The sequence below is a fragment of the Ambystoma mexicanum genome, chromosome 6p (genome assembly GCF_040938575.1).
Source record: "Ambystoma mexicanum isolate Mex_15411 chromosome 6p, UKY_AmexF1_1, whole genome shotgun sequence".
NCBI classification, from domain to species: domain Eukaryota; kingdom Metazoa; phylum Chordata; class Amphibia; order Caudata; family Ambystomatidae; genus Ambystoma; species Ambystoma mexicanum.
This window is the reverse complement of record NC_090935.1, coordinates 541,075,119-541,101,026: the sequence shown is the minus strand read 5'-3', so window position 1 is coordinate 541,101,026 and position 25,908 is coordinate 541,075,119. Positions and strand designations below refer to the sequence as shown.

Genomic DNA, 25,908 nt, shown 5'->3' with positions numbered 1-25,908 from the left:
GCTTGGAAGGGGTCTGTTGGCCAGACAATTACACTGCATGGTGAAGCCAGAAAGCCACCTGGATATGGAAGCCCTAGACACGGCTTTCCCGTGACCCACAAACCACAATTGACGAACAATCTTCTGAAAATCCTTTGTGGGGGCCACAAAAAACTTTCAGGCACGCGCAACATCCAACAAATGCAAAGCATTCTCACCAGGCGAGAAGGGTTCGGAAAGAAAACAGGCTGAACCAGAGGCTCATTGAGATGGAACTCTGACAGGAACTTTGGCATAAAGGTGGGATAAATTCGCAGCACCACCCGTGCAGCATGCAAGGTCAAGTATGGCTGCTTGCAATAGAGGGCCTGGATCTCCCCAACCTGCCTGGCCATGGTGATGGTCAATAGGAAAGCAGTCTTCCTCAAGAGGAACTTCAGATGGGCCTGATGCATCGGTTCAAATGGAGGCCCCATGAGTTTAGTCAAAACCATGTTGAGCTCCCAAGCAGAAGCAGAAGCAGGAGTCTTCAAAAGGCAGAAAAGTCCTGAGAAGGACTTTGAGGAACTTCTTGATGAGCCTGTGCGACCACAGGGAGGGCTTCCCAGGTACACGGGTGTACCGGGATATGGCAACCAGATGCATCTTGATAGAGGCGTGAGCCATGCCAGCCTTAGCCAGCGAGAGCAGGTACAGGAGGAGCTGCAGAGCTGTGATTCGCAGAGGCGTAATCTTTTGAGTCCTACACCACACTGAGAAGTGCTTCCATTTGTGCACGTAACAAGACAGCTTAGAGGAAGCTCTGGCCTTGGATCTTCTTGCACTCCAGGGACAGGGTATGATGCCCAAACACTAGGGCTGCAGGATACTGGCTGTGAGGCTCAGTGACGCTGGGTCGCAGTGCAGTATTGATCAGTTTTCTCTGCCGAGAAGATCAGGAACTGGAGCCAGCCGGATGGGTGGAGCCACTGACAGATGGAGCAGGTCCAGGTACCAGATTTGCCATGGCCATGTTGGAGCAATAAGAATCATCCTGCATTGGCAATGTCTGAGTCTGTTGGTCAAACATAGCAGGAGCAGAATTGTCAGGAAGGCGTACAGGCAGAGCCACCCCATGGGAACGAGAAGGCATCCCCCATGGTCCTCGGTTGAGGATACCTGCTGGTGAATCTCTGGAACTTTGAGTTGGCCACCGTCACAAAGAGGTCGATCAGGGGTTGACCCCACCTGTGGAAAAGGGATACCCGAGTCTGCAATGGTGTTCTTGGTGCCTACTAGGTGAAAGGGAACAAGGAACATGTTCTGAAAAATGGCCCAGTGCCACAGTGACTGGGCTTCCAGGGAGAGTGCAGTAGAGCGGGTCCCACCCTACTACCAGATGTAGAACATGATGGTGGTGTTGTCTGTGAAGATCTACACCACCTTTCCCTGCATCGGAGAGTGGAACGATTTGAGGGTCCAGAAGATTTCCCAGAGCTCCAGGACGTTTATGTGCAGGGTGTTCTCCTCCGGAAGCCAGAGCCCTTTGGCGTACAACTATCCTGTGTGATAATTGATGGAGAATCCCAGAACCATCAGATGGTCTGGCGTGTGCTGGGTTGCCAGGGCATGTGACCGGGAGCAAAGGAACCAGTCCCCCAGGTAAGGGTGCACGATGAGTATGCCCTTGCCACATAAATGCACCGCCACCAGGGCTAAGCACTTTGTGAACACTCTTGAAGCCAATGTCAGGCTGAGGGGCACGGCCTTGAACTCTGAGTCATTGAGGGAGAGCTCTATTGCCCCTTTTCTTAACATGGCCTGAACCTCCTGCCACCATTGGCCCATGTGCAGTTCTTGATGCGCTACAGGAGGAATGCGAGGGCACCTGCGTTGAAATTCCAGGATGTGCCCTTTTTGAGGAACATCCAGCCCCCATTTGTCTGTGGTGATGGTCTTCTGCTGTTCAACAAAGTTAGCTAGCCGGCCTCCCACTGGGGTGCGAAAGTGTGGGCCCAGATCCACGGCTGGTTCAGGCCTGTGGGCGATGCTGGCTTCCGCTGCTGTAGGCCAGGGCGCGGCTCCTGTAGGCTTCCTGGGTGGAGAAGCGGGAGGGCAGATGATAGTGGTCAGAGTACCCCTTGAAGGACCTGGAGACCTTCCATGTGGAGGAACGAAAGGACAATGATGTCCTCTGCTGCAAGGTCCCCAGAGGGCATGCCGTATCCGTATCAGTCTTGATAGCTTGGAGCGTCTTGTCCACTGCCTTTCTAAACAAGTTGTCCCCATCGAAAGGAATGTCCACAACCTTGAACTGTACATCTACTCTGAGGTTTGTGGCCTTCAGCCAGCTCTGGCATCGGAGGGCCACCCCATTGCCCATCTGGCAGAACCCACTATGTCCAGGGCCACCGTGATGGCATGGTCCGAAGCCACCTCATGGTTGACGATCTCACTATGTTGGTTAACCTGGGTGGAGTGGGCACGCTAATACTGTTACATCCTTGTGTACCGCATGGCATCAGTAGGCCTCTCTGGTCCCGTCCTAGTATAGTTTCATCTTTTCTATCTGATAGCGGGCAAGCCCTCTCTCTTCCACCATTCTAGTCCTCTGTCTGCTCACTTTCTTGTGGTGTCCCCCAGGTGTCCGCCTTGTCCCCAATGATATTCAACATCTGCATTCAGCCAATGATTCTTCTTATCCGCTCCCACGGCTCCCGGTGCTACTCCTATGCCGATGACCTGGTCTGTTTAGATTTTGACCAGGCTCGGATGTTTTCCTAGCTGTGCAAGTGCCCGTTGGTCGTGAAGGGCTGGGTGGCAGCAATTGGGTGAAATTAAATGGGGACAAGATGAAGATCCTAGTGGGGGGTTCTCCTCCCAATTCTTCTCTCTGGTCCTCTTCTTTTTGGCCCACTGATATCAGGGTCTTACCTACTCCTGTAAACGTGGTCAAGAACTTGGGGGTCCATCTCACTTCGTGTTCCTGTTGATGCAGTAGAATCTCATGAAGGTGTGGGGTGACATCCATGTAGCAGCACGGTAGATATCAAGCAGGGGAACAACAGAGAGAAACGCTGTTGTTGCTGTGATGGCTCAGGTGGAATGGGCTCTCAGCGACATGTCCCTGGGTGCAAACGGGAATGGAGCAGGGCTGAAACCTCTTGGAGGAGCAAAAGGCAGGAATGGATTCTGCTGTGGAGAACCTTCCTGTGACATGGGCCCTTGGCCCCCCCTCATGGTCTGAGTAAAGGTTCTCAGGTAGCTGCTCATCCTCTGAACTACTGTAGATTTGGGGGGACTTCCTTGGGACCCCACTGGAGCCGGTGAAAACACCCTCACTGGTCTGAGCAGAACATCCGATGGAGGTAGCAACTCCCTCGCCCTACCAGAGTCTTTCGGGAAGGAGACGATCGGAATCTGCAAATTCGGTGTAGTCTCCGATGAAGTCGTGGTCCGAACAGCAGACGGAGGACGTGGAGGCAAAGCCACCGATGGCGTTGTTGTCTTTGTGACTGTGGAAACAATGCTTGTCGACAAAGTGATAGTAGAGGTCATTGACGAGGTTGTGGATGAGGTGGTCACATATGCGGTGGTCGACGAAAAAGGGGCCATTGAGGTCTTGGCAGGTGAAGTGGTAATAGACAAGGCTATGGTCCTGGTTGACAAGAGCGCCATCCACTGAGTGCTTGGTATGATGCTGATAAAGACGAGGGAGCCGACGACGGGTCTCCCGCAGGTCTTGCCTTTGAAGACTTGTCCTTTGAAAAGGACTGGTGTTTCAAAGGGGTCAGGGACGTCCACGCCAAAGGCACCCCACTAGCCGATAGACTGAGACTCACCATAGACTGAGCCAGAGACTAGGAGCAGCAGGGACCTTTGTGGGAGCAGAAGCGTGATGTTCGCCTTCTTTTGGATACCCTTGGAAGGGCCATCCTCAAAGGACCTCAGCCTCTTCTTCTGAGAGGGAGCATGCTTGTGGGATCTGCTGGCCTCTCAACGAGGCATGACTACGCCTGGAGGCCGCGTCTGAGGCCTTCTCCTCCTTCAGCCACACAACCAAACTGTGATAGCGTTCTCTCTTGGTCTTCGCTGGGAAACCACAGCAGATCCCACATCCATCTTCATCGTGGTCCGGGTGTAGAGAATACAGGCCGATCCTCGACAGACGTTATTCAGTCCAAAGGATTCACAGCGCCCTGAAGAGACTTCTCTTGCTCGATTCGGACATCATCGAGGTGAGATGTAGGCCCAAGTATGGGCATGCCGAAACTCGAGGAGAGAAGATCCAACGATGGAACTCTATCTTCACCGGCAAAGGGTCCTTGCTGCCGGTAGTCCACGTGCAACAGTTGACTAGTAACGGGATGAAGAAAACTATCGGAACGTATCGAAAACGATCAAAAAGTCAAAAAAGGAGAGGACAAGTAGCACTGCAACGTGCTGTAAAAATCTGAAGATGGCAAGCAGAGGTGGAGCTTAGGAGGACGCGTATCATGGCTAGAGGCAGTATGACCCAAAAGACAGTGATTGGTTGTAGAGGGGACAAGCAGTTTTCAGTTTAAAGCAAAAGAGGATTCCCAGCCGGACGACGGGGAATATTCATTCCAGACCCCATGCTGAAGAAATGGGTCTCACATTGCATACGTTTTGGCTATGTTCTATGTAAAAAAAAAGGGCAAATACAATCACCATTCTGAGGCCCCATGTCACATTAAACTAGCCCTAATCACCTCTGTATTTAGGTGTGCAATAAGAAATTCTCTTAGGCAGGGTTCATAACCAGCCTGCCAAAGCCAAGTGGGATTCCACAGCTTTCGTAAATCAAGGCTCCACTATGGGTCACCTCACACTAAACTACTTTCTGGAGACACGTTTGAAATACATGATCCGTTTCACTGGTCTCCCACATCTAATAATAACCTATCCGTTTGTAGCACTACAGAGGGATGGAAGAACTTGCAGGATTTCTCAATTGTTGTAACGTCAGGCTACAGGCCATTGCCCATCCCCAACATCTGCTTCTGTTCCTTGGATCAACCATGATTTATATTGGTACACCCAGTTTGCTTGTGAGGGACACAAAGGAGACGATCAGTCCCGGTGCATGAAAAAGTTAGCATCACTGGTAGAAGTGGAGACTTGAATGTACTGAACATGAAGGAAGCAGTCAGACACATAAAAGCGACAGAAAAATCATTAGGTAATCTAAACATGGAGACGTGAGTATTCGAGAAAATGTTTCACTTCCTCTAACCTTTCCAAAGATCGTGTGCTTATTATTAAGCTCATCTGCACGACCCAGTGTAAAGAAAAACTGGCTTCCATTATCGTGGGGTCCCGCATTCGCCATGGCAACCAACCCTCTTCGATTAAAACGCAATCTTGAATGGAATTCATCCTGTCAAACACACAAGAAAGAAAGTAAGTAGTACTTTACATCATCTTTAAAAAAAAAATCCATCACATTCTCTTTAGTAGTCGCTAAAAGCATGCATGTAACATTTTTTCAGATACTGCAATTTCGAGAAATAAACATTGCAACAGAGTGATGGCATCAATACTGGCAGTTGCAGTTTTACGACATCACGAAGAACCTTAACAACCATGAATAGTTGAATAGCAGGGCGGCTCGAACTGACTAGATCAATTAAAACAAATATTTCGGTAAAAATAATCATTTTCAAAGCATCCAGCAAGCAAGGTTAATAAGTGGAAGAGGGGGGCAGACAGAGAGGAAGAGAGGTGCAGGTAGAGAACAAGTCATGTTGTCAAATAATCCATGCAGCGGTTTGGGCTGTAGGCGTGATCAAAATTTTGTTTCCATTCCGTCTATGGGAAAAAAAACACATTTTGGGACCCCCTTATAACTTTGCCCTCCCCTTCCCCCTTTACGAAACCTTGCCAAACTTCACAGGATCAATCTGACGGCCACATACTTTTTTTGCAACATTTCGTGAGGATTTATCCGGAGGGGGGGGATGAGGGGACGAAGATCTAAGCCACCCTTAAAGTTCTCTTCCTATGGGTTGAGCAACTTAACCATAACTACAGGTCCGCTACCGCAGGCCCTGTAATTTGGGAAAGTGTGTCTGTATTTTCAGGGTTGGCTCCAGGCCATTAACAGTTGGCAGGCTAAAATATTAGCCCATGGCCGGCATAGCAGTCGGGGGTGTACTGGCGATAGTGAAATTTGACCAACCCCACCCATTCGCCCTGCATGGGCGGGGTTCGGCCCTGGGCTATCAGGATAGGCGGTTTCAGGAGGTTGCCGATTTTGTGATTTTTGGCTCCTGTCCCACAACAGTTGGTGGGCTTACATTTCGGCCAGTGGTCGGTTTACTAGTCTGGGGTGAACTGGCGATAGTGAAATCGGATTAACCCCACCCAGTCGCCATGCACAGGGGTGGAGTGGGGTCCGGACCAGTGCTATCAGTATAGGCAAGTCTGACAGGTGTCAGCATCCCAGTCACAGAAAGTAACACATTTCCAGCAATTGTCCTCGGCCCAGTAAGTTACTAGGTTCACAAACCATTTGCCAATTATCAGCTTTATGCGCCTAGGTCCTCGCACTATTCGCAAGGCACTGCTTTTATGAGAACAAATAAAGTAAAACCATTGTCGGCTATCAGATGATATTTGTAATATTTGCTAAGTATCAGCATCTTTGACAGGAACTCAACACCACTCCAGTGGCAGCAAAGGAGAGGAGTGCAGCATCCCTCTTACCAATCATGCCCAGCCAAAGCTACTCAGGCCCTTATACCACTGCAGAGGGCAGATTAGAGGCATTGGCTGGACAGGTGACAGAGCAGGGATGCTGCACTGCACTCCCATGCCCGGGCACTGAGAGGGTACCAACCGAAATGAAGGACGGCATTCCTGCTTTCTCCTGCCAGATGATTCACTGGTCAAGTGTGCCAGGGAGATGGGTGGGGCAATTGGACTGTAGGGATGTCTGCTCTGCAAGACACAGTTATCTCCCGCTGCCAATGTCCTTTTTACGATACTCCACTTCCTGCTATTTAAAAGCTAATAAAGCAGACCAGCTCTTAGCCAGACAGTTTAGGAAAAAAGTTGCAGCACAAACAGTGCAGTTGAAAACACAACAAGGCAAATGGGTAAACGTCCATGTCAGAAATGATAAAATATTTACGGATTATTACACTACCCTATACACCTTGTATTTGCCAGACCCAGAGGTTCCATAAATAGGAATCATACCAAAATGTTGCCATGATTGTGGCAACATTAAATCCTGACCCCCCCATTACACAGACTAAGTTGAGCAGGGATTTGGGGGGGTTTCCCCTTCTCCCCTTAGTCGGTGTAATGGGGGTCAGGGGTAGCAGGGGTGTCCCCCGCTTAACATTACGGTAAGCATCGGATAGGAAATAAAACAAATTAAAAAAAGGACCCAACGGCATCAGCACCGCCCCACGTAAGTGGGAGGAACTGACGCTGCAGGGGTACAAGACAGTCGGCGGCGCACACAGATGTGAGCCACAGTAAAGGTAAGCGGGTGGTGGGTTGGAGGATTGTGGGCAGGGTATGAAGGCAAAAGTGATCTTTCTAATCACTGTTCCATGCCATAACTGGAGTCGACATTTTCGTCGGCGGAATTACAGGCGGCGCAGTGATCACATAGATTCCATGCATACATTTGACCCCCATCGCAAAAATTACCCTGGGAGAAAGTGAGCGATTGGAAGCAGATATAACGCTGGAAAAGGTTCTAGTAGTGAAAACATCATTACCCCTCAACAAAGCATCGGGTCCAGATGGTTACACAGCAGCTTTTTATAAAACATACAGAGCAACTCTGGCCCCCCCATATTGGCCTCACTAGTTAACTGCTTTAGAATAACAGGAATAATCACACCAACGATGGAGAAATCTGAAGTTGTTTAATTACCAAAGCCTAATAAAGACCCTAGACACTGGGGCTAATAGTGGCCCATGGCCCTGATTAACATTGATGCACAATTATTCACAAAACTATTGGTATGATGAATAGAAGAGATATTGTCCAATTTGATAAACCCAGACCGTTCAGGATTTATTAAAAATAGACTAACCTTTGATAACATTAGAAGCGTGTGTCATCTAACGTAAAAGGTCACCAAAAAGAATATCCAGGCCCTTCTTGTCATGCTAGACACAGAAAAAGCATTCATCAGGGCCGAATGGTCCTTCCTATTCCACACAAATGGTACAGGCAAACTATATAACGCCAACAATAAACAGAAGTCTCTCTCAACTAATAGAAATCCACACTTTCCCTGCTTCTATATGCAATCTACTTAGAGCCGCTTCCAGCTAGAATAAGGGTAATGGACGACATTAAGGGCATCACATTCCGGGGGGAAGAGCATAAAGTGATGGTTTTGACATATGAGATGCTCCTCACAGTTACAGAACTGAAGGTGTTGGTAACAAGGATTTCCCAAAAATTAGCAACCTTCAGGGACCTAGCAGGACTCAAGATCAACGTTAATAAGTAAGAGATGTTGAACCTAACTTTAGAAGGGGAATAATTAGCTAAAATCTGGCGGATATCCCCATTTAATTGGGCTAACAAACAAATACTGTATCTAGAAGTGAAAACGATGGAATCGCTCGATTCGTTATACAATGCAAACTACAGTCCACTGCTCGAGTTGGTCAAACAGTATCTCAGCAATTGGGTCCCTAATTATATCCTGGTTGGGTAAGGTAAACACAATTAAAATGGTAATCCTTCCAAAACTACTCTATTACTTCCAAGCCCTCCAGACAGCCATTCCACAAAATTGTTCAAGGCACTATATACAACTCTGCTAAACTTCATATGGAAAAATCCAAAACGAGGATTGCACTAAAGACAATGATGACACCAACAAACAAAGGGGGCGTCTGGCAATCCCGAATTTTTACATGCAATTTTTAGCTTCACAAATCTGTGTGATAAGGGAATAGTGTGCAGGAAATCACAAGAAAATCTGGCACAAGAAGTATGCATATGAGTAAAATAACGGCACGGGTCGAAGATTCTTGGGACACGACAGTGAAGCAGATGGGGATTACATCATACCCGTTCACCCTGCATTCTCAAAACCCACAATTTGGACCAGGAGTAGAACAGGAGGCATACGTAAAATGGGAAAAAGTAGGATGTAACAAGATTAGGGATATGCGGGAGGGAAAGAAATAAAAATGTTTGAACAATGTATGGAGAACTTCAGGGTAGGTGAGGGTGAAAGAATGAGGTACATGAAATTGAGACATTGGTTAATGTACCCTGTCAATAAACCCCAGCGGGAATGCAATTAACCCCTTTTGAAAACTACATCACTGCAAACACAGGGGATAGAAATTTGGGTTCAGCCCTTTACAAAATATTCCTACACACCCCCACACAGACAGAGTGGATCTATATGAAGAAATGGGGAAAATCAGTGGGGCAACCCATGGCGGAAGATAACTGGCTAAAGCTGTGGGAAAATAGAACTAAACTAACAAGGGTCATACAAATTTGAGAAATGTGGATTAAAATGATGGTACAGTGGCATTATACATCAGATGCTACACAGATATTGCCCAACGATCCCACAAGATTGTTGGAAAGGATTCGGGGAAAGGGGAGATTGGGATCAAATTTGGTGGCATTGTCCAGCGATAGTACCTTTTTGATCTAAAGTGAACACATGAATGAAGGACATTTTTGGCAAACTCGTCAGAAGGAAAATAGAAGAATGCCTTTTGGGGATGTGGTATCAGGAAACAATGCATATATGATTCTTAACATAGCTGCTTTCCTCATAGTGGCACAAATTTAATTTATTTATAGGGTATTTATAATGCACCTTTACACAATGTGTTTCAAAGACGCAAAGTTGGAAACGTAAGTATCCCCCAGCAGATAAGTCTGTATTTCAAAGGTTTGGACTGTGTAGCCTTGGAATGGGTAACATATTCCATCCAGGGGCAGCAGCAAAATTCAGACTGGGGCCTTTTGCTCACGTTTCTAAATAATGATTATCGAGAACCCATGTGTCCACAGAGGCTACGTATTTTGAGGATTTCATTAACTGAGTGACCAGTTGTGTTTAATCTTCCTCTTAGCTTCTGCTTTCTCTCTCCCTCTCCCCTGCTAAATTCTTCACTGAAACTGCACTGAATCTGCAACTGGACCACTCTCAGCGACCTCGGTCCTGGGCCCAGCCACTCTCCACTTGCACTGCCTCCCTGGCAACCCCTGCACTGCGGGACTGTCTCTGTATCCCTACAGCCCCCCCTTCCCAGCTCTTGTCTGCACTTACCTTGCACTTGCCACCAGCTGGCCCTATTTATTTATTTTTATTCTACTTACTTTGTACTGCACTTCCCCCCTCCCCTTCCCCCAGCACTTCTTCCCTTCCCCCTACCCCTGCACTTGCGCGATCTGAATGACACCTGGCCTAGTAGGATCGTTGTCTGTCTTCCCCTTGTTCCCCCCTCCCCTGCCTCATCGCGCCTTGAAACACTTGTGTATAGGCGCGTTACAAATGCCATATCATATCATACCAGACAAACAGAGTGCAATTAGATATTACACTGGATCCATGGAAGGAGGGTACGGTGGGAGAAGAGGGTGCCACAGGGATCTTGTTATATTGTTTGATTAGAAGACAAACCAATACAAACATGTTATAAAAAAATAGTCCAGAGCTCAATGAGGGCTGTTTATGGACGTTAACCAAGCAGGATGTTTGGATCCTTACTTACACCAGCGAGAACTGTATGCCATGAGTTTCATGTGGGAAAGAGAAAACAGTGTCCACAGAAAACAAAAATGTCAATGATGGCCACCAGGAAGGAACCAAAGAAGCAGTGGATCACACACAGGAGATATCCTGCCCTTCCAATTCCAAGGTCAACATTGACAAATCCGGGGGCGTGGCCAGCAGGCGCAGCATGCAGACATGATCCGTGTGAGCTCCCGGGTCGCCAGCAGAATCCTCCAAAATCCTGAAGAAAACTGTTGAAACGGAGGCGAACAATCACAGCGATTAAAAGCAGACATTTGCTGCTGCAATAGACTGAAACTGGGAAGCATTCCGCTGAACAGATATCGAGAAATCTGTGGAGAAAATGTTTTTGCGACCGGCACTGTAGTGAATCCAAGATGGCCGCTACGCGCCAAATCAGAGGAGCGGTTGCAACGAACTAGCACTCCCGGAGAAGAACGAATCTGGAGCGCTGGGAAACCTGGTGAAGCTGGAGACGTCCCGCATCGCCACTCCTGAAGCGACCGACAGACGCCCGGAACGAGTGCACCTCGTAAACAGAACAGGGCGGCCTGCGGTGGAGGCGAGCGGCTGCAACCTGATCCCCTGCTCAGCGACTGGCGCCTGGAGAGAACGACGGGAGCCGGAACACAGCCTCCTGCTCCAAACCGCGGCTTGCGGGCACTCCGTACAATGTTGAGCGCCTGCTGACATAATGCATAATCAAGCCGGTAAGGAGTGGGGGCGGGTAGATGAAAAGGCAGGGCACCCCTCCCTCCCCAACATGAACTAAAATACTGGCCATACAAGAGCTGGGACAGAGAGGAGTGCAGAAGGTAGATCCTGAATTAAGGGATAAAAGCTATAAGAAAGCAAACCCCACTACGCGCCACCAGCACAGCGAGAAGAAACGCGAGGGTAAGGGCCCCAATAAAACTGAGAGGGCAGAGGAAGTCATACAAGCCCATACAAGCCGCAGGAGGGAAAATTAGGGAGTAAACTCCCCCAACTAATTCAACCGAACAGGACTTCCCAGGGCTCAGCCTCCAAGCGGAACTCGAGCTGCGACAACCTCTATAACCAGGGGGGGGGGGGGAGAAGGAAGACTAGACCCATGAGCCAACTCAGTAGCCAGCGGCACACAACAAGGAGAGTCCCCACATAGATAACAGAACCCCACAGGAGCGCAACACGCTTTGGTTACTAACTCTCACACAAACACGAGTGCCACTGCGCAGGCTACCCCGCAAGCTGACTCGAAACACTAAAGCCTGCACCTTACACTGCAAAAGCAAGCCAACAGCTGACAACTGCGATGGGCAAAGATAGAGCGACAACAAAAAAAGGGACCAATCAGAGCACGATGGAGCAATTCACAACCACCGCCATGCTTCCACCAACGGAAGCGGGCAGATCTGAGGATGCACAAAACCCTGAAGAAAATCTGTCCCTACGGGATGTGATGAACGCCATCTCCAACTCACGCACCTCTATGGAGGTCAAAATGGACGGCATTTCCACAGAAGTCTCCCTATTACGCCACAATCTTCAAAAGCTCTCATCCCGCACTGGAGAGGCAGAGACCTGTATATCGGTTGCAGAAGACGAACTGAGAGGCATGGGTCAGCAAATGAATAGAGCACTGGAACGCATAAACGTACTGCAAAGTAGGGTGGAAGAAGGTGAAGGCAGGTCAAGGCGAAACAACATCCTCATACTTGGCCTGCCCGAAAAGGCTGAGGGAGAGAGCATGGAACTCTTCCTAGAACAATGGATTGCCCATCTGTTTGAACCCAAGACTTTGTCGAAACTGTTCTCGATAGAAACGGCACATCGAGTACCGACGGGCAAGACGATACCTGGTGGGCAACTGCGAACAGTAGTAGCGAAGATCCTTAACTACAGAGATCGTGATGCAGTGCTGCAGATGGCCAGGGCAAAAGGTGACATATCATACAACGGCTCCAAGATCGGCTTCTTCCCAGACTTCACTAGGGAAGTGCAGAAAATGAGACAATCCTTTGACCCCCTCAAAAAATGCCTTCAAACACTGAATGTGAAATATGGTCTCCTGTTCCCAGCTCAGCTGAAGATGGCACGACAATACACTTTACTGACCCTAAAGAGGCATGGACCTAGGCAGAGAGAAATCTGAAAGGAGACAGGAATCCACGCAAACACCAAGAGGGGAGAAGAAACAGGTCACGGCTAAACGAACCACCAGAAAGGCCACCCCATCAAGAAATGGATGCGATACCACAGAGAGAAGACGAATGACTGACGGCGAATGAAAGAGGAAAACAGATATGGCATGAAATCAAACGAACTTTGCTCGACACATATTGCAACCGGAAAATGATTGCTGGCGGCCCACAGACCGGCACAACACACCCCCCCACAGCAGCAAGTGCGCACCGAGGTATTTCCAATACCAAAGACAGCTACGCACTTGTGATTAGTTTGATTGGTTAATTGTTTTGTTCAATGGGCGACAGATGCTTCAGTTGGGGGTGGAGTATGGGGAGGGGGAGTTGGGAGTTACACAGGTATTCGCTAATCAAATGGCTCAGCAGGGCTGCAACAATCACAGCATGCATGAAGATCGCAAGGGAAGGACACTCGCACATAACACCAAACCCAAGGAGTAATGGCCACATCAAGAAATAATACTAAAAAGTTAGCCTTTATGACATGGAATGTGAACGACCTGGGAAACAGCATAAAACGAAGGCTAGTGATGCAATACATAAAGGGACAAGACCCAGATATAGTAATGCTAACTGAAACACATCTGGCGGGCACAAACTGCCGATTCTTCAAGAGAACCATGTATAGGACAGCAATTCACGCAGGGTTCTCCATGGGCTCGAGAGGTGTGCTAGTACTGATAAATAAAAGGACCCCGATCAACATAACTAACATAATCCAAGACCCTGGAGGCAGATTTGTTTTCATACAAGGCACACTATGGAACCAAACCATAGCTATACTGGCAGTCTTTTCACCCTCGACACTCATGACAGCTTTAATCGAGGAGATTACACCGATAATAGTAAATAATCCAACGGATACTTTGGTAATAGGCAGAGACTTCAATGAGGTAATGAACATCAGTGAGGACTGCACGCATAAAAGGGGTAGAAACCCGGCACTACCAACCAAGCTTGCTACCTTCACGGTGGCACTGGGCCTAAGGGATGCATGGAGAGACCTTCAACCAGAGGAGAGGCAATTCTCTTTCCACTCGGGCGCACATGCGTCAATGTCCAGACTTGACTATTTTTTCCTCCCAGGCGAAAGCATACATAAAGTAATAGAGGCGACACTACAACCCCGAGGGATCTCAGATCACTCCCCACTCACAATGCTGCTTGAGACAGAGAGACCACAGCCGCCACCGAGGTGGAGAATTAATGCATACTACCTGGGATTCCCGGAACTAACAGAAAAAAGTCAGGAAGCAACTGCAGCATACTTTGAGCTGAACCAGGACTCAGTGGATGACGCGGGGGTAATATGGGAAGCATACAAGGCGACGCTGAGGGGTGATATCCTGAGCTGGACAGCAGCATACAAAAAAGCGCACCAGCACGAAGTGGAAGCTGCAGAAGCAGAGGTGAAACGGGCTGAGGCAAATTACATAAGCACAGGAGCGGCAGGAGACAACACAACTTTACAAGTGGCGCAAAAGAAGCTACAGAATGTGGCGCTAACGTGCGCAAAACATGCACACAAAACCATACGCGCCAAAAATATACGAAACGGGAGATAAGGCCAGCAAGATGCTTGCATGGCTAGAAAGGAGAGAAGAGGGCCACCTACAAGTACGCCGGATAAAAACCACAAACACCGAATCGGCCACAACGGACCCAGATATTGCAGAAGCCTTTGCAACCTATTACGAAAACCTATATGCCCCGCCGATGACCCCTACGGACCCCAGCATACTGGATACGTTGACCATTCCGACATTAAATGAAGCACAGAGGTTGGCACTCGAAGCTGAAATAACAGAGGAAGAACTGACGACTGCCATCTCCCAGCTTCAAAATGGGAAAACCCTGGGACCCAACAGCTTTCCTGTGGAAATCTGGAAGAAAATTGGCACCGCAGAAGTGGCACCACACATGCTTAAAATGTTCTTGCATGCAAAGGAAAAGGGTATACTCCCGTCGGACTTAAGAAAGGCCAGTATAGTGGTGATACATAAAGAAGGCAAACCTCCGGATGCATGTAGCTCCTACCGACCAATCTCACTCAAACACTGAAGCCAAAGTACTGGCGAAAATACTAGCCAACAGACTACAGACAGTGATAACATGCTTGGTCCATCCGGACCAATGCGGCTTCATGCCACAGAGATCCAAACGAATGAATATTCATAGACTACAAACTGCCATCGAAAGATCACCGGCTCTACAAGACAAACTGGCGCTCCTCACTATTGACTTTGAGAAAGCCTTTGATTCCGTTCACTGGGAGGCCCTGTGGATCATAATGGCTAAAATGGAATTCGGAGCTCAATTCACAAACTGGGTTAAACTCCTATACAAAGCCCCAACAGCAGAAATCAGAGTAAATGGGTGGTCCTCGAGAAGCATAAAACTTGGAAAAGGCACCAGACAGGGATGGCCCCTATCGGCGATGTTATTCGCACTGGCGATTGAACCACTAGCGATAATGCTCAGAGAATCCCAGGAATGGAAAGGCTTCCAGTGGGCACAGGACTGGGAAGACAAGGTTTCCCTATACGCCGATGATCTTCTAATCTACCCGAGTGACCCAGCTTCTCTTGCCCCATCGTCACAAATATGTTAACCACCTATGGGACCTTCAGTGGGCTAAGGCTAAACAATGATAAATCCCTGCTATTCCCGATCAAGGGACTTGATCCGACAACTCTAAATAACTGCCCGTACAAAACAGAAAAAGAGCAGTTCCGATACCTCGGGATAAAAATCACGACAGATCTAACAATATATACAGAAAAGAACCTACACCCAATAAGAGATAGATTTGTGAATGATGTGAGGCACTGGATGACTCTTCCACTCACACTGCTGGGAAGAGCTGCTCTATTTAAGATGCTCGCCCTCCCCCGGTTCATATACATCCTGCAGAACGCTCCGATATACATACCGAAAATAGAATTTCGCAAAATAGATGAGACGCTTAGGAAACTGTTGTGGGGAGGAGGGCACCCTCGTATCGCACTGAAAACCCTACAGCGATCAGTACGGGAAGGAGGAATTGGACTCCCGCACCTACAAACTTATTATTGGGCAGCCCAGATGCCAGTAGTGAATGACATCCTACACAACGACACAAACCTACCGCACAACAGAGCAGATACGCAGGCGGAGCAAGGGATCACCCCGATGGAAAACCTCTATCAAAAAAGAACACGCAGAACACATCCACAATGGCCGCTCAGAGGACGCAGATCTGGACGGACGCACACAAACACCTGGGATGGGAAGCGAAGGTCACAATGAAACAGCCCCTGTGGCATAATAAGCATCTTCCAGAGCTCAGAGGTATCCCCAAGTGGTCGGCCTGGGGTGAAGCTGGGATCCAGAGACTAGAAGACATGGTAACAGAAGGTGAAATAAAATCTTTCCAAGCTCTAAAAGACGAATTCAATCTCCCTGATTCAGAACACTTCCACTACAGGCAAATGAGACACGCCTTTATCGCAAGTGAGATTGACCTCCCTAATGTACCAGAGTGTACCCCGATCGAGAGCAACATAGTGATGGAGCAAATTGATCACAAAATAACATCTACAATGTACAATGCAATCAACTCATTCGCTACAATGGAACTCACAGAACTCAAAGAGAAATGGGAGAGAGATGTGGGTCCAATTCAATCAGAGGACTGGACTAATGCCCTCATGTACCCCAAAGAGACAGCAATCTATGCCAGAATCGGGCTGATCCAGCTAAAAATCTTGCACAGAATATATTATCCCAGAGAGGCTTTGCATCAATGGGGAAGGGCGACTGATCCCAACTGTCTACGATGCCATCGAACGAGAGGGACCTTCTTCCATATCCTGTGGGAATGTCCACAAATACAAGACTACTGGCAAAAATGCTGCGACAGGCTATCAATAGTGGTTGGCTGCGAGATACCGATGGACCCCAAACTCCTGATACTAGGGATCGATGCAGAGATAGAGCTATCTCGATACGAAAAACTAATGTTTGCAACATCCACTGGACTGGCAAAGAGGAACCTAGCCCAATTATGGGGCTTGGCCCCGACCCCCACAATATGAGAAATGGGTAACGGATGTGGACATGTGCGTACCGATGGAAACGAGAGTGTACACCACAAGAGGATGCCCAGAGAAAGCAGCCAAGATATGGCTAAGATGGGAAGACACTTGAAGGCATGAAAAAAGGAGCCTAGAATCTGATGAACTACCAGAATAGAACTCATGCATGTGATCGAGACGATCCTAAAAGCCACTGAGCATAACAGATCTACAGTATAAAAGGATAGGAGAAAGAATTCAAGCTTTGCGAAGAAGTGAATACCTGTGTGTTTAATGTATTGACCAAGTGTTAATTAGTCAATGTTATGTTTGTTTGTACCTATAAAACAATAAAAAATGTATATAAAAAAAACATTGACAAATCCGACGGAGAAGAATATTCAGAGAGCAGAGCGAGTAAAGCTAGCCACTCAAAGCAGCGATAGAGGAGAGCATAAGGTAAATAGGTACTGCCCATAGAAGCAAAGATAGGGGTTTGAAATTAAGGGTAGCTGGGAGCTATTTAGCTCCTGCTCATAGCCCAGAAAAGCCTGGTTAGCTTAAAGCCAACAGTAACCATGAGCTACATTTTGGCTCCCCAGCCAACTGATTTCCAACAAAAACAACTATGTGAATTTAATTCTGTGCATTTCGAACAATCTATAAATAAACATTATGACACATCTATATGGCATTTAAAGCATTAGGGGTTCATAAATAATGGATACAATTAGATGTTTGCATTTTATGTGGCAGTTAGATTTGCGTAACGCTATGTACTAGCTCCTTGTTCCCCAGTGGTAGCTCCTGGAGGACGGTTACTGCTGAATACTCAGGAGCTGATTACAGCTCCTGCTTATCCAATCCTAATTTCGAGCTCTGAAAGATGGCACACAGCTGGGGCCACAGAGGTGACGTGACAACCTACCTGAATCAAAAAGACTTGGAGAGGGAAGAGTGGAGGGGTGGCTGATACCCAGAGCATGGGCTGGATGAGTCACACCCAGAAAAATGGTGTAGACTGTGGACAACTACCAGCACTTAATGTCAGCATTTCAATGAACATGTTTGGCTGAGACTCGGCTACCTTTCATAACCAGGGCAAAATATACACATTTTGGCATGCTTTAAGAGTGGGGCTTATTCTCAGCTTATTCAAACAAATCATTGTTTCTGCATAGCTACACTTGTTAGCTCATATGTATACATTCAATGTCTCTGTCATTTCCATATAACAGAGGAAGCTCATTGATATACTCATTTATTATGCAACCATATCCTGTCTTTCTCTGCAGTAAATAGAAGTTCCCCCATCTTACCTCAAGAAATCTCTGTCGAAGTCACTACACAACTCTGGTGTTAGTAGTGACTTTCTTTTTTTTAATTTTTTTTATTTATTTGTATATAATCAAAATTAGATTTTTACAAAAGTCGAGATTTTTCTTTCGTACTTAATCATCGGCTAAAGGGAGCGGTCAGACGAACAGACTCCTATGTTTTAAAGAAGTGTTCAAAACACAGCAGGTTGGTGCTCATCAATTTCGGGTATTTGTTTTGGTTTAACCGAGATTTTTTCCAAAGCAATGTTCATTAGCATGGAGGCTGCTATTAACCAACTAGTTTTAGCCCCCGTGATCAGTCGGTTCCACCATGTATTATAGTCGACAACATAAGAAGATGGATTAACTATATGTCCAAGATAGGCTTCTCTTTCATGGTCAATCGATGGGCACATCATCAGATGATGTCTAATATTTTCTATGGTTCTAGGATCGTTACAAGGTCTGCAAGATTTTTCTTTCGATGAGCTCCGAATTGCCAAGATTTCTCGAGTCGGTAGAACATTCATCCGGGCTTTTAATAGGGTTCTCATGAGTCGTTTATTCGGGTATTTCAGGCAATACTCCATTGGATGTTTTAGTTTATTCGAAATAGGTGGCAGATGGATTAGTAGCTTGTTAGCGATTGCGCTATCGTTTGTCCTTATCCAGTCTAACCATTTCATTTTAGATTTTATTCGCATAGGGTTCTGAATTAATTCCTCTTCTGAGCAGACTATTTCTTGAAGCGTATGTTTTTGTTTCTCTACCCATTCGAAGAGGATTTTGTTGGTTCCGTTGGATATTTCTTCAGATATTACTTTATATATTTCTAAGCTGTCTTGAATTCGTAATTTTCTATAGAGCTGAATGGAACTCTGGGCAACCACCACCTCCAAAGAGAGCAGCCCGAGTTCCCGTCTTATTGGCGCAACTGGTGTAGATTTGGGTAAACCTAGGGTTGTTCTCCAGATAAAACCTTCCAGCTTGGCCCATATGGACGCGGGGATGGAAAGATTCGCATCCATGCCGTATGTCAAGGCTGGCACTATTTTGGTCTTGTAAAACTGAATTGCGGGGAGCAGACTAAATTTGCCAAACTTTCCATCCACTGCGCGTAGTTGGGCTGTTAAATTTTTGGTTTTGGACCACAGAATTTTTTGCATACTAAGCGATTTTTTTGAGCTGTCGATGGTGATTCCCAGATACTTGAATGAGGGTACTATTTCTATTTCAGATTGATTCAAGAACCACTTGAAAGATTCTTTTTTCTTACAACCTTGCTTTTGAAGGATCAGAATTTTGGTTTTGGAGTTGTTTATATCCAAGTTATTTCCATCCATGTATTTTTGCAAGTTGTCCAATTGTCGTTGAAGACCCACCTTCGTTTGGTCTAAAATAATAAGGTCATCTGCATACAAGAGTCTTGCAATCTTGGTAGTTCCTATTTTTGGAGGAAACGATCTAATCAAATCTTGTGTAATTTGAAAGTCTCCAAGAAAGGATATAAAGAGGGCTGGAGCCAAAGGACAGCCTTGTTTCACTCCTCTGTTTACGGGTATTGGTTTATAAAGTAGGCCGCTGTTGTTAAGTCTGACCGATATTTCAGTTTCTCCATGCAAAGCCATGATAGGATCGAGGATCTGACTGGGACACTTCCACAAATTCAGCTTGGCCCACAATTTGTCTCTGTCTACTCTGTCAAAAGCTTGAGAGAGGTCGACAAAGGCAAGGTAGATTTTTGGAGAACCAAGTAGGACTTTTTCTTTTAGAATGTTTAGAATCATTAAATTCACCGCAGTACTGGCGTTTTTTAGGAAGCCTGTTTGGAATATGTCCATTGCTGGCGATGTTATTTGCCAGTTCCGAAAGTGTTTCAACAGCGAGACGGCGAAAACTTTTCCGATAACATCTAGTAAGGCGATTGGGCGATAATTAGAGGGGTCTTCCCTCGTCCCCTTTTTAAATATCGGAACGATAATTGCTCGCGTCCATGAACTGGGAATAGCTTTTTGTTCTGTACAGTGGTTGAAAATCAGGCTAATAAGTGATGACCATTCTTCTGGGTGTTGCTTTAGGTCTGTGTTAGCCAGACCATCTGGTCCTGGTGCTTGTGAAGATTTCAAATTCATTATGATTTCCTTAATATCGTCAGGGTCGGACAGATCAATCCAGTTCGTTTTGAGTATGACTGGGTAGAATACCCTCTCGCTGACCAAGGGAGGATAATCAAATAATTTGTAGAAATGTTTGTGCCAAATTTCTTCAGACACAGCATTTATCATGGGCGATTTCAAGTTGTAATTCGTGTCATTTATCAGTTTCCAGAATTCCCCTGTTTTTTTGTTGGCTATAGTAGACATCATGGTTTCCGCATCGGCTTGATAGAGTGAAACTCTATTACTTCTAAGCCACTGTTTGTAGGATCTAAGCTCCGCTTGGTAGGCTTCCTGTTTGTATGGTCTTTGTTGCCTACTGCTGGTGAGCTAAGGATTCAACTCTTCTCCCTTCTATTTGACCAGTGACCTAATTGAAATTACTATCATCAGGAACTTCCTATTAGTCAATTTATGGATGCCTAGCAATATATTTTATTTCTGTATGGGTCGTGCTGTCTGGCTAAAGTTATATAACACGGAAAATCATTTTGCCAAATTGACATACAGGGAACCAATCACGGATACATTTTAGTCACCATTGGTCAGTTGAGGATGAAAGGAGCTTCTGCTAATAGTGAGGAAGCTGGTGAATGGAGCCTGGGAGAGGTCGTAGTAGGAGGAGAACATCCGACATCCGATGACTAGGAGGTTTTTCTTTTTAAAATTCCCAGGGCTGCTAAACCTTGGTGGCAGAGGAATCTCCCCAACATCAAATAACAAAATATAAAAGAACACAGTTGCACATTGTACTGAAAAAAGGTAAACCATTCAAGAGGAAGAAACCCTTAGTTTTAGCCAGGCTTTCCCCCCATGCGAGCTTAGCTAGTAGATGTAATAAGGTTACCTGACAGACTTTACAGAAAGAGAACAGTTTGGATTTTAGTTATTTTAGGGAATTAGATAATTTATTTGCCTAGATGTCCCTATACCGATAGGTTTTACATTGTTGTATTAGTACAGGGTGCGAGTTTTCAAGTCCCCTAAATAGTCCCCATTTGTACTGCGTTTATGCCACGTGACCTAATTCGTCTCAGCAGACGTGGGCGAGTTTCAAATTGTCACCCTGGGAGTCCATCAGCTTGCCTATGTGTCCCCGATAACCAGTTATTTGTTTTTGAAAGAGCCCTCAAAAGTGTTCCAGCCATAAGACAAGTGTATAATAGCGCCACTCCTTAGCGCAGCACAGGGGAGCCTGCCAGAAATGCTGGTGTTATTCACAGAGCTATAACAGGGCTATTACATGAGTGCAACACATAGGCTCCTGAAGGGAAGCGTGGCTGCTGTCTTTAAAGCATTATAACAGCATCACTACTGGTGGCCCACGCAGGAGTTCTGTAGGAAAGAGAGGTGTATCTTTTTGAAACACTATTCCAGAGCTGTATAAACAGCGCCACACAGGTGCTCAAAGAGGGAGAAGTGAGTGCCCCAACTAGGTGTTATGCTACTGTGCTGATGCAAGAGTTCCACAGGGTCAGTGGATTGAGTGTTGGTCAAACATGTCGACTAATTGATCCGATAGACTTTATAGCCAAGCTTTGAGTGAAACCTGTACTATTTGGTTGTCAGACCATAGGTCTCAGTCAACCTTCAATCATGGTCTGGCCAGGCATGGAGAGTCAGTTGGACTGGATGCTTATGCCCCTTTGCCATAAAAGCCTTACCACAAATGAATTAGTAGTTTGATTTTGAACTTATGTTAATGGATCCATGTGTATCCTTTTATGTGCACCTTTGAGCTGTTTCCAGTTGCTGCTGTTTATTAATGTTGAATAATGTTTTCATTTACAAGGTTGCAGAGTTTCTCTTCAACACGTTTGCCTTCAAAATCTTTCATCTGAGGTGAACTTTAAGTAGGACACCTGTCAGCCCTATGAAACATCTTGCATATGGCGGCGAATGGTGGTGTCATCACTCAGGTGTTTAACTCAGGCTGTCGGGCTTTTACACCCCCAGTACAGCCTGTGGAACAGGTTACTCATGCCATATTGAATCACTATAAGCAAAACTAAGGCAATTGAAAAGGGATATCCTGAAATACATACAGGAGCAGGAGGAAAGTGGGTATGTTTATGAGAGATAGTCTACCAGGGAATGACAATAGAAAATGTAGCCATGTTGCCACCTTTATAATAACCACCCATGAGCAAGGAAGTGGTAGCACCATACATGTACACATCCGGGTAGGTAGCATTGTTTGTGGGGCCTGTTTCTGGGTAGTGCAAAGTGATCATATTCATCAACACACATTTAGCTCAGATTGTGTATCATTTATGATGACGTCCTTTGTCTGCAATTCAAGACTGGTCTTTGGCTTTATGTAAGAGCATGTCCTTTGCGTACAATGATACCACCTCTGTTTTGTTTCTAAGGTAGGTATCTTTATGATTGGTTAGATTATTAACCAGTAAGTGCTGCAATGGCTTATAATTGACAGTCACGTTGCTTGTACAGTGACTGGGTTCCCTAGTTGGTTTAAGTTTTAGGCATTACAATTACAGAACTAAAATTCATTTCATGTTGTATATTAAGAATGGCAATCACTCCTTTTAACATGCCTACTAGAGGGCCCAGAAGAACTATAGGAGTAGTTTTCAGACTATATGTTTCAAAATACCAATCTCTTAACCAAAGATATCTTACACAAGGTCACTGACAAAGCAACGGTAAACAAGGCACAGAGCATCTGATCACAGGCATAAACATCCTGTATCTGCCCACTACAACAGGAGGCAACTGCAGGCCAATGAAGCAAATTTTAAGACTCTCCTACCTTGAACGGATGTCCATATATCGATTCCCCACCTAATCCGGTGCCGGTGGGATCACCTCCTTGCACTATAAAGTCTGGTACAACCCGGTGAAATACGGTATTGTCATAATATCCTGTTATGGAAGGAAAGGGACAACATATTAGATGCGATATAAGAATCTTTTTCAGTTCCAGTAAATTTGAGCATAACATACATTTTCACACTTTGTGCATACAAGAACATTTTAAATATTGTAAACCCCATCAATGAACACGTGGAGATTTCACACGGTAAAGTGCATACTATTGGCAATCATTCACCCAATAGACTGTATAGCCCTTTTTAGCGCTCTGAAACATTTGTGTATGAGCGCGATACAAATAAAATATCGTATCATATCATAGTACACAGACTTTGATACCTAGGATGGGAATGACATAAAATAATGATGTCCTTATAGATTCAAAGCATTCTTTTCAAAATGTAATATCTGTCAGTAAACTGGGTAATAATACACTCAATTAGTAAAGCACTTAGAAGTGATCTCGAGGAATCCAGCATGAAGCGATTGTGCAGGCTAGTAGAATGACTCCGACACCAAGTATGTTTTAACGGTTTTTAGTCACATTTTTATACAAACTAAAACGAATGTGTTAAAAGGGTGGAACACTCAAACAAGGGATGAACCGTCTCCTAGTGTCAGGGTGCAATGTGACAGCGAAGCCAGTCTCTCTGACAACAGGCCAATAAAACAGGTCTTCCCAAATCTTCCTCCAAAGAGGTTCCATCAGGGACATGATCAGTTGCTCAAAGTGCCAGAAATCCAACCAAAACCATCCCGGCCAGTTGATGGGCTTAAGGGTGTAAATCAAAGTGTTCAAAATATTGCTTCAATTCAAAAAATAGATAAAAGGCCAACTCAAATAGCTTCCTCCTCAAGTGGAATTTCATCTCTCCTCCCAGCTTAGGACCAATGGTTGTCATATGGTCCTCTGACCATTGGTGTAGATTTTTGAAAGTCCTGGCCCCACGGCTGTTAGGAATTCGCATGCTTTTGGGGCCTTCCTGCTCACTACCGCCTGGGGATTTATTTGGGGCACTCACCTGGAGGGCTGGCTACGACTGCCTGCCGGGATGGCCGAAGGGTGGCGCTTCTGGGTGGGTCTGGTGGGCCCTGTTGGGGTTTGTTGATGATGCGTCACCCTACTCTTAGCTTCTACCCACAGCTTCTCCTGCCATTTACCCCAGGCCCTTTTTCTGCAATGGCTACTCCTGGGCTGTCCTTTCTGTGCCCAGAGATAGTTGAGCCATTTCATTTCTCTAACTGCATATGTACTTTCTCCTTTACCAATGTCTTCCTCCAGAACCTACCTAGCCTTGCTACCTAGGGGAGGTGGTTTCTCCTCCTTTTGCCTAACCAAGGTGGTCCAGCTTCATGCATCTCTCCAGCTAGGCTGCCCCTTCTTCCCTCTCCCGATCATATCCCTTTCCTCCTCCTCCCAACACCACTCCCTCCTCTGCGATAACCTCTCCGTCCCACTGTAATCTTCACTTGTCTGCAGGTCTTCTCCTTTGTCCTCTCCACAACAAACCTCCCCTTCTAGCTCTCTACTCTCCTCTTACTCCCCAGGACCAAATCTCCAATTCGGGCTCCAATACACTCCTACGCTCTTTCCTTCCAAGTCTGTTTTCTCTCCTGCTCAATATTCCCCTCTCCTTAGTCCTTCCAGATAGTAACCCTCACTATCCTCCCCGAGGTGATGCTCACCTGTCTCCGCTCCCAAGCTATATATATATATCTCTCTTCTTCCCTTTCTGTCTCTCTCCCCCTTCTTTCTCTCTCCTCTCTCTCCTTGCCCTTCTCTTTCTCTCCCACTTTCGCCCCTTCTATCTCCCCTTCTCTTCCCCTCTCTCTGCCTCTGGAACTCTCATCCGATGTCTCACGGGGCCGTTGGGATCCCTTGTGGACTGTCCCTCACCTCTTCCTACCACAATCACGTGTGGCGCTTCTGCAATGGTGCACAGACGTGTTTGGGGTAAAGTTGCAGGGTGTGGATGCAACGATGGCCGTCTACTGGAATGGCATGTTCTGCAATGGTGCACAGACGTGTTTGGGGTAAAGTTGCAGGGTGTGGATGCAACGATGGCCGTCTACTGGAATGGCATGATGGCAACAATGTACCCTAAAATAAGGATTGGGGATTACTATAGACTCGGGACTCCCCACCCCAAACCCGGGACGTAACCCTATGGAGGCTGGACACAGCGTAAGACATTTAGGCTTGCAGTTGCAGTTGCTGACCAATTACTTGGCTGGTCCTGGTCTAGGCCTGCTGTGACCAGTTGATGGTCTGCACAGTTGTGTATATGGTGTTGTCTCGTCTTGCCTTTTTCCTTGTCCAGGAACGCTGTGCAGGCTTTGTTTAAGGTCTTTTTCCTTTATTTCCAGATGTAGGTGCCATTTTTCTGGCCACGCCAGATCTTGGGGGAACAGCTAGTTTGGTTCTTGGCAGCAGTCATCTTGGAATAGACTGTTTGGAGCCTGTCATGAATTAAGATGGTCTTGCCTCCCTTTACTCACAGTGTAAGTGGGGCCTCGGGCCCTTTGATCATGACAGGACTCCCATTCAAGGGGTGATCTTGATGAAAGCGAGGCGCTAAGCGTGGGGGTTGAACATTGGAGACTGGTTCCCATGACCTGTTTAGAACCAC

General features: G+C 46.4%; 1 protein-coding gene across 1 annotated transcript in view; it reads right to left on the bottom strand.

The window, feature by feature from the left end:
* CWC27 (CWC27 spliceosome associated cyclophilin) overlaps nucleotides 1-25,908 on the bottom strand; it is a 1,312,165-nt gene that overhangs the window by 1,113,830 nt on the left and 172,427 nt on the right. Inside the window, exons 3-4 of the mRNA XM_069627345.1 lie at nucleotides 23,217-23,329; nucleotides 5,216-5,359 (exon numbers count right to left, since the gene is read on the bottom strand). Coding sequence (XP_069483446.1) covers nucleotides 5,216-5,359; nucleotides 23,217-23,329 — 257 coding nt within the window. The remainder of the gene's footprint in view (nucleotides 1-5,215; nucleotides 5,360-23,216; nucleotides 23,330-25,908) is intronic.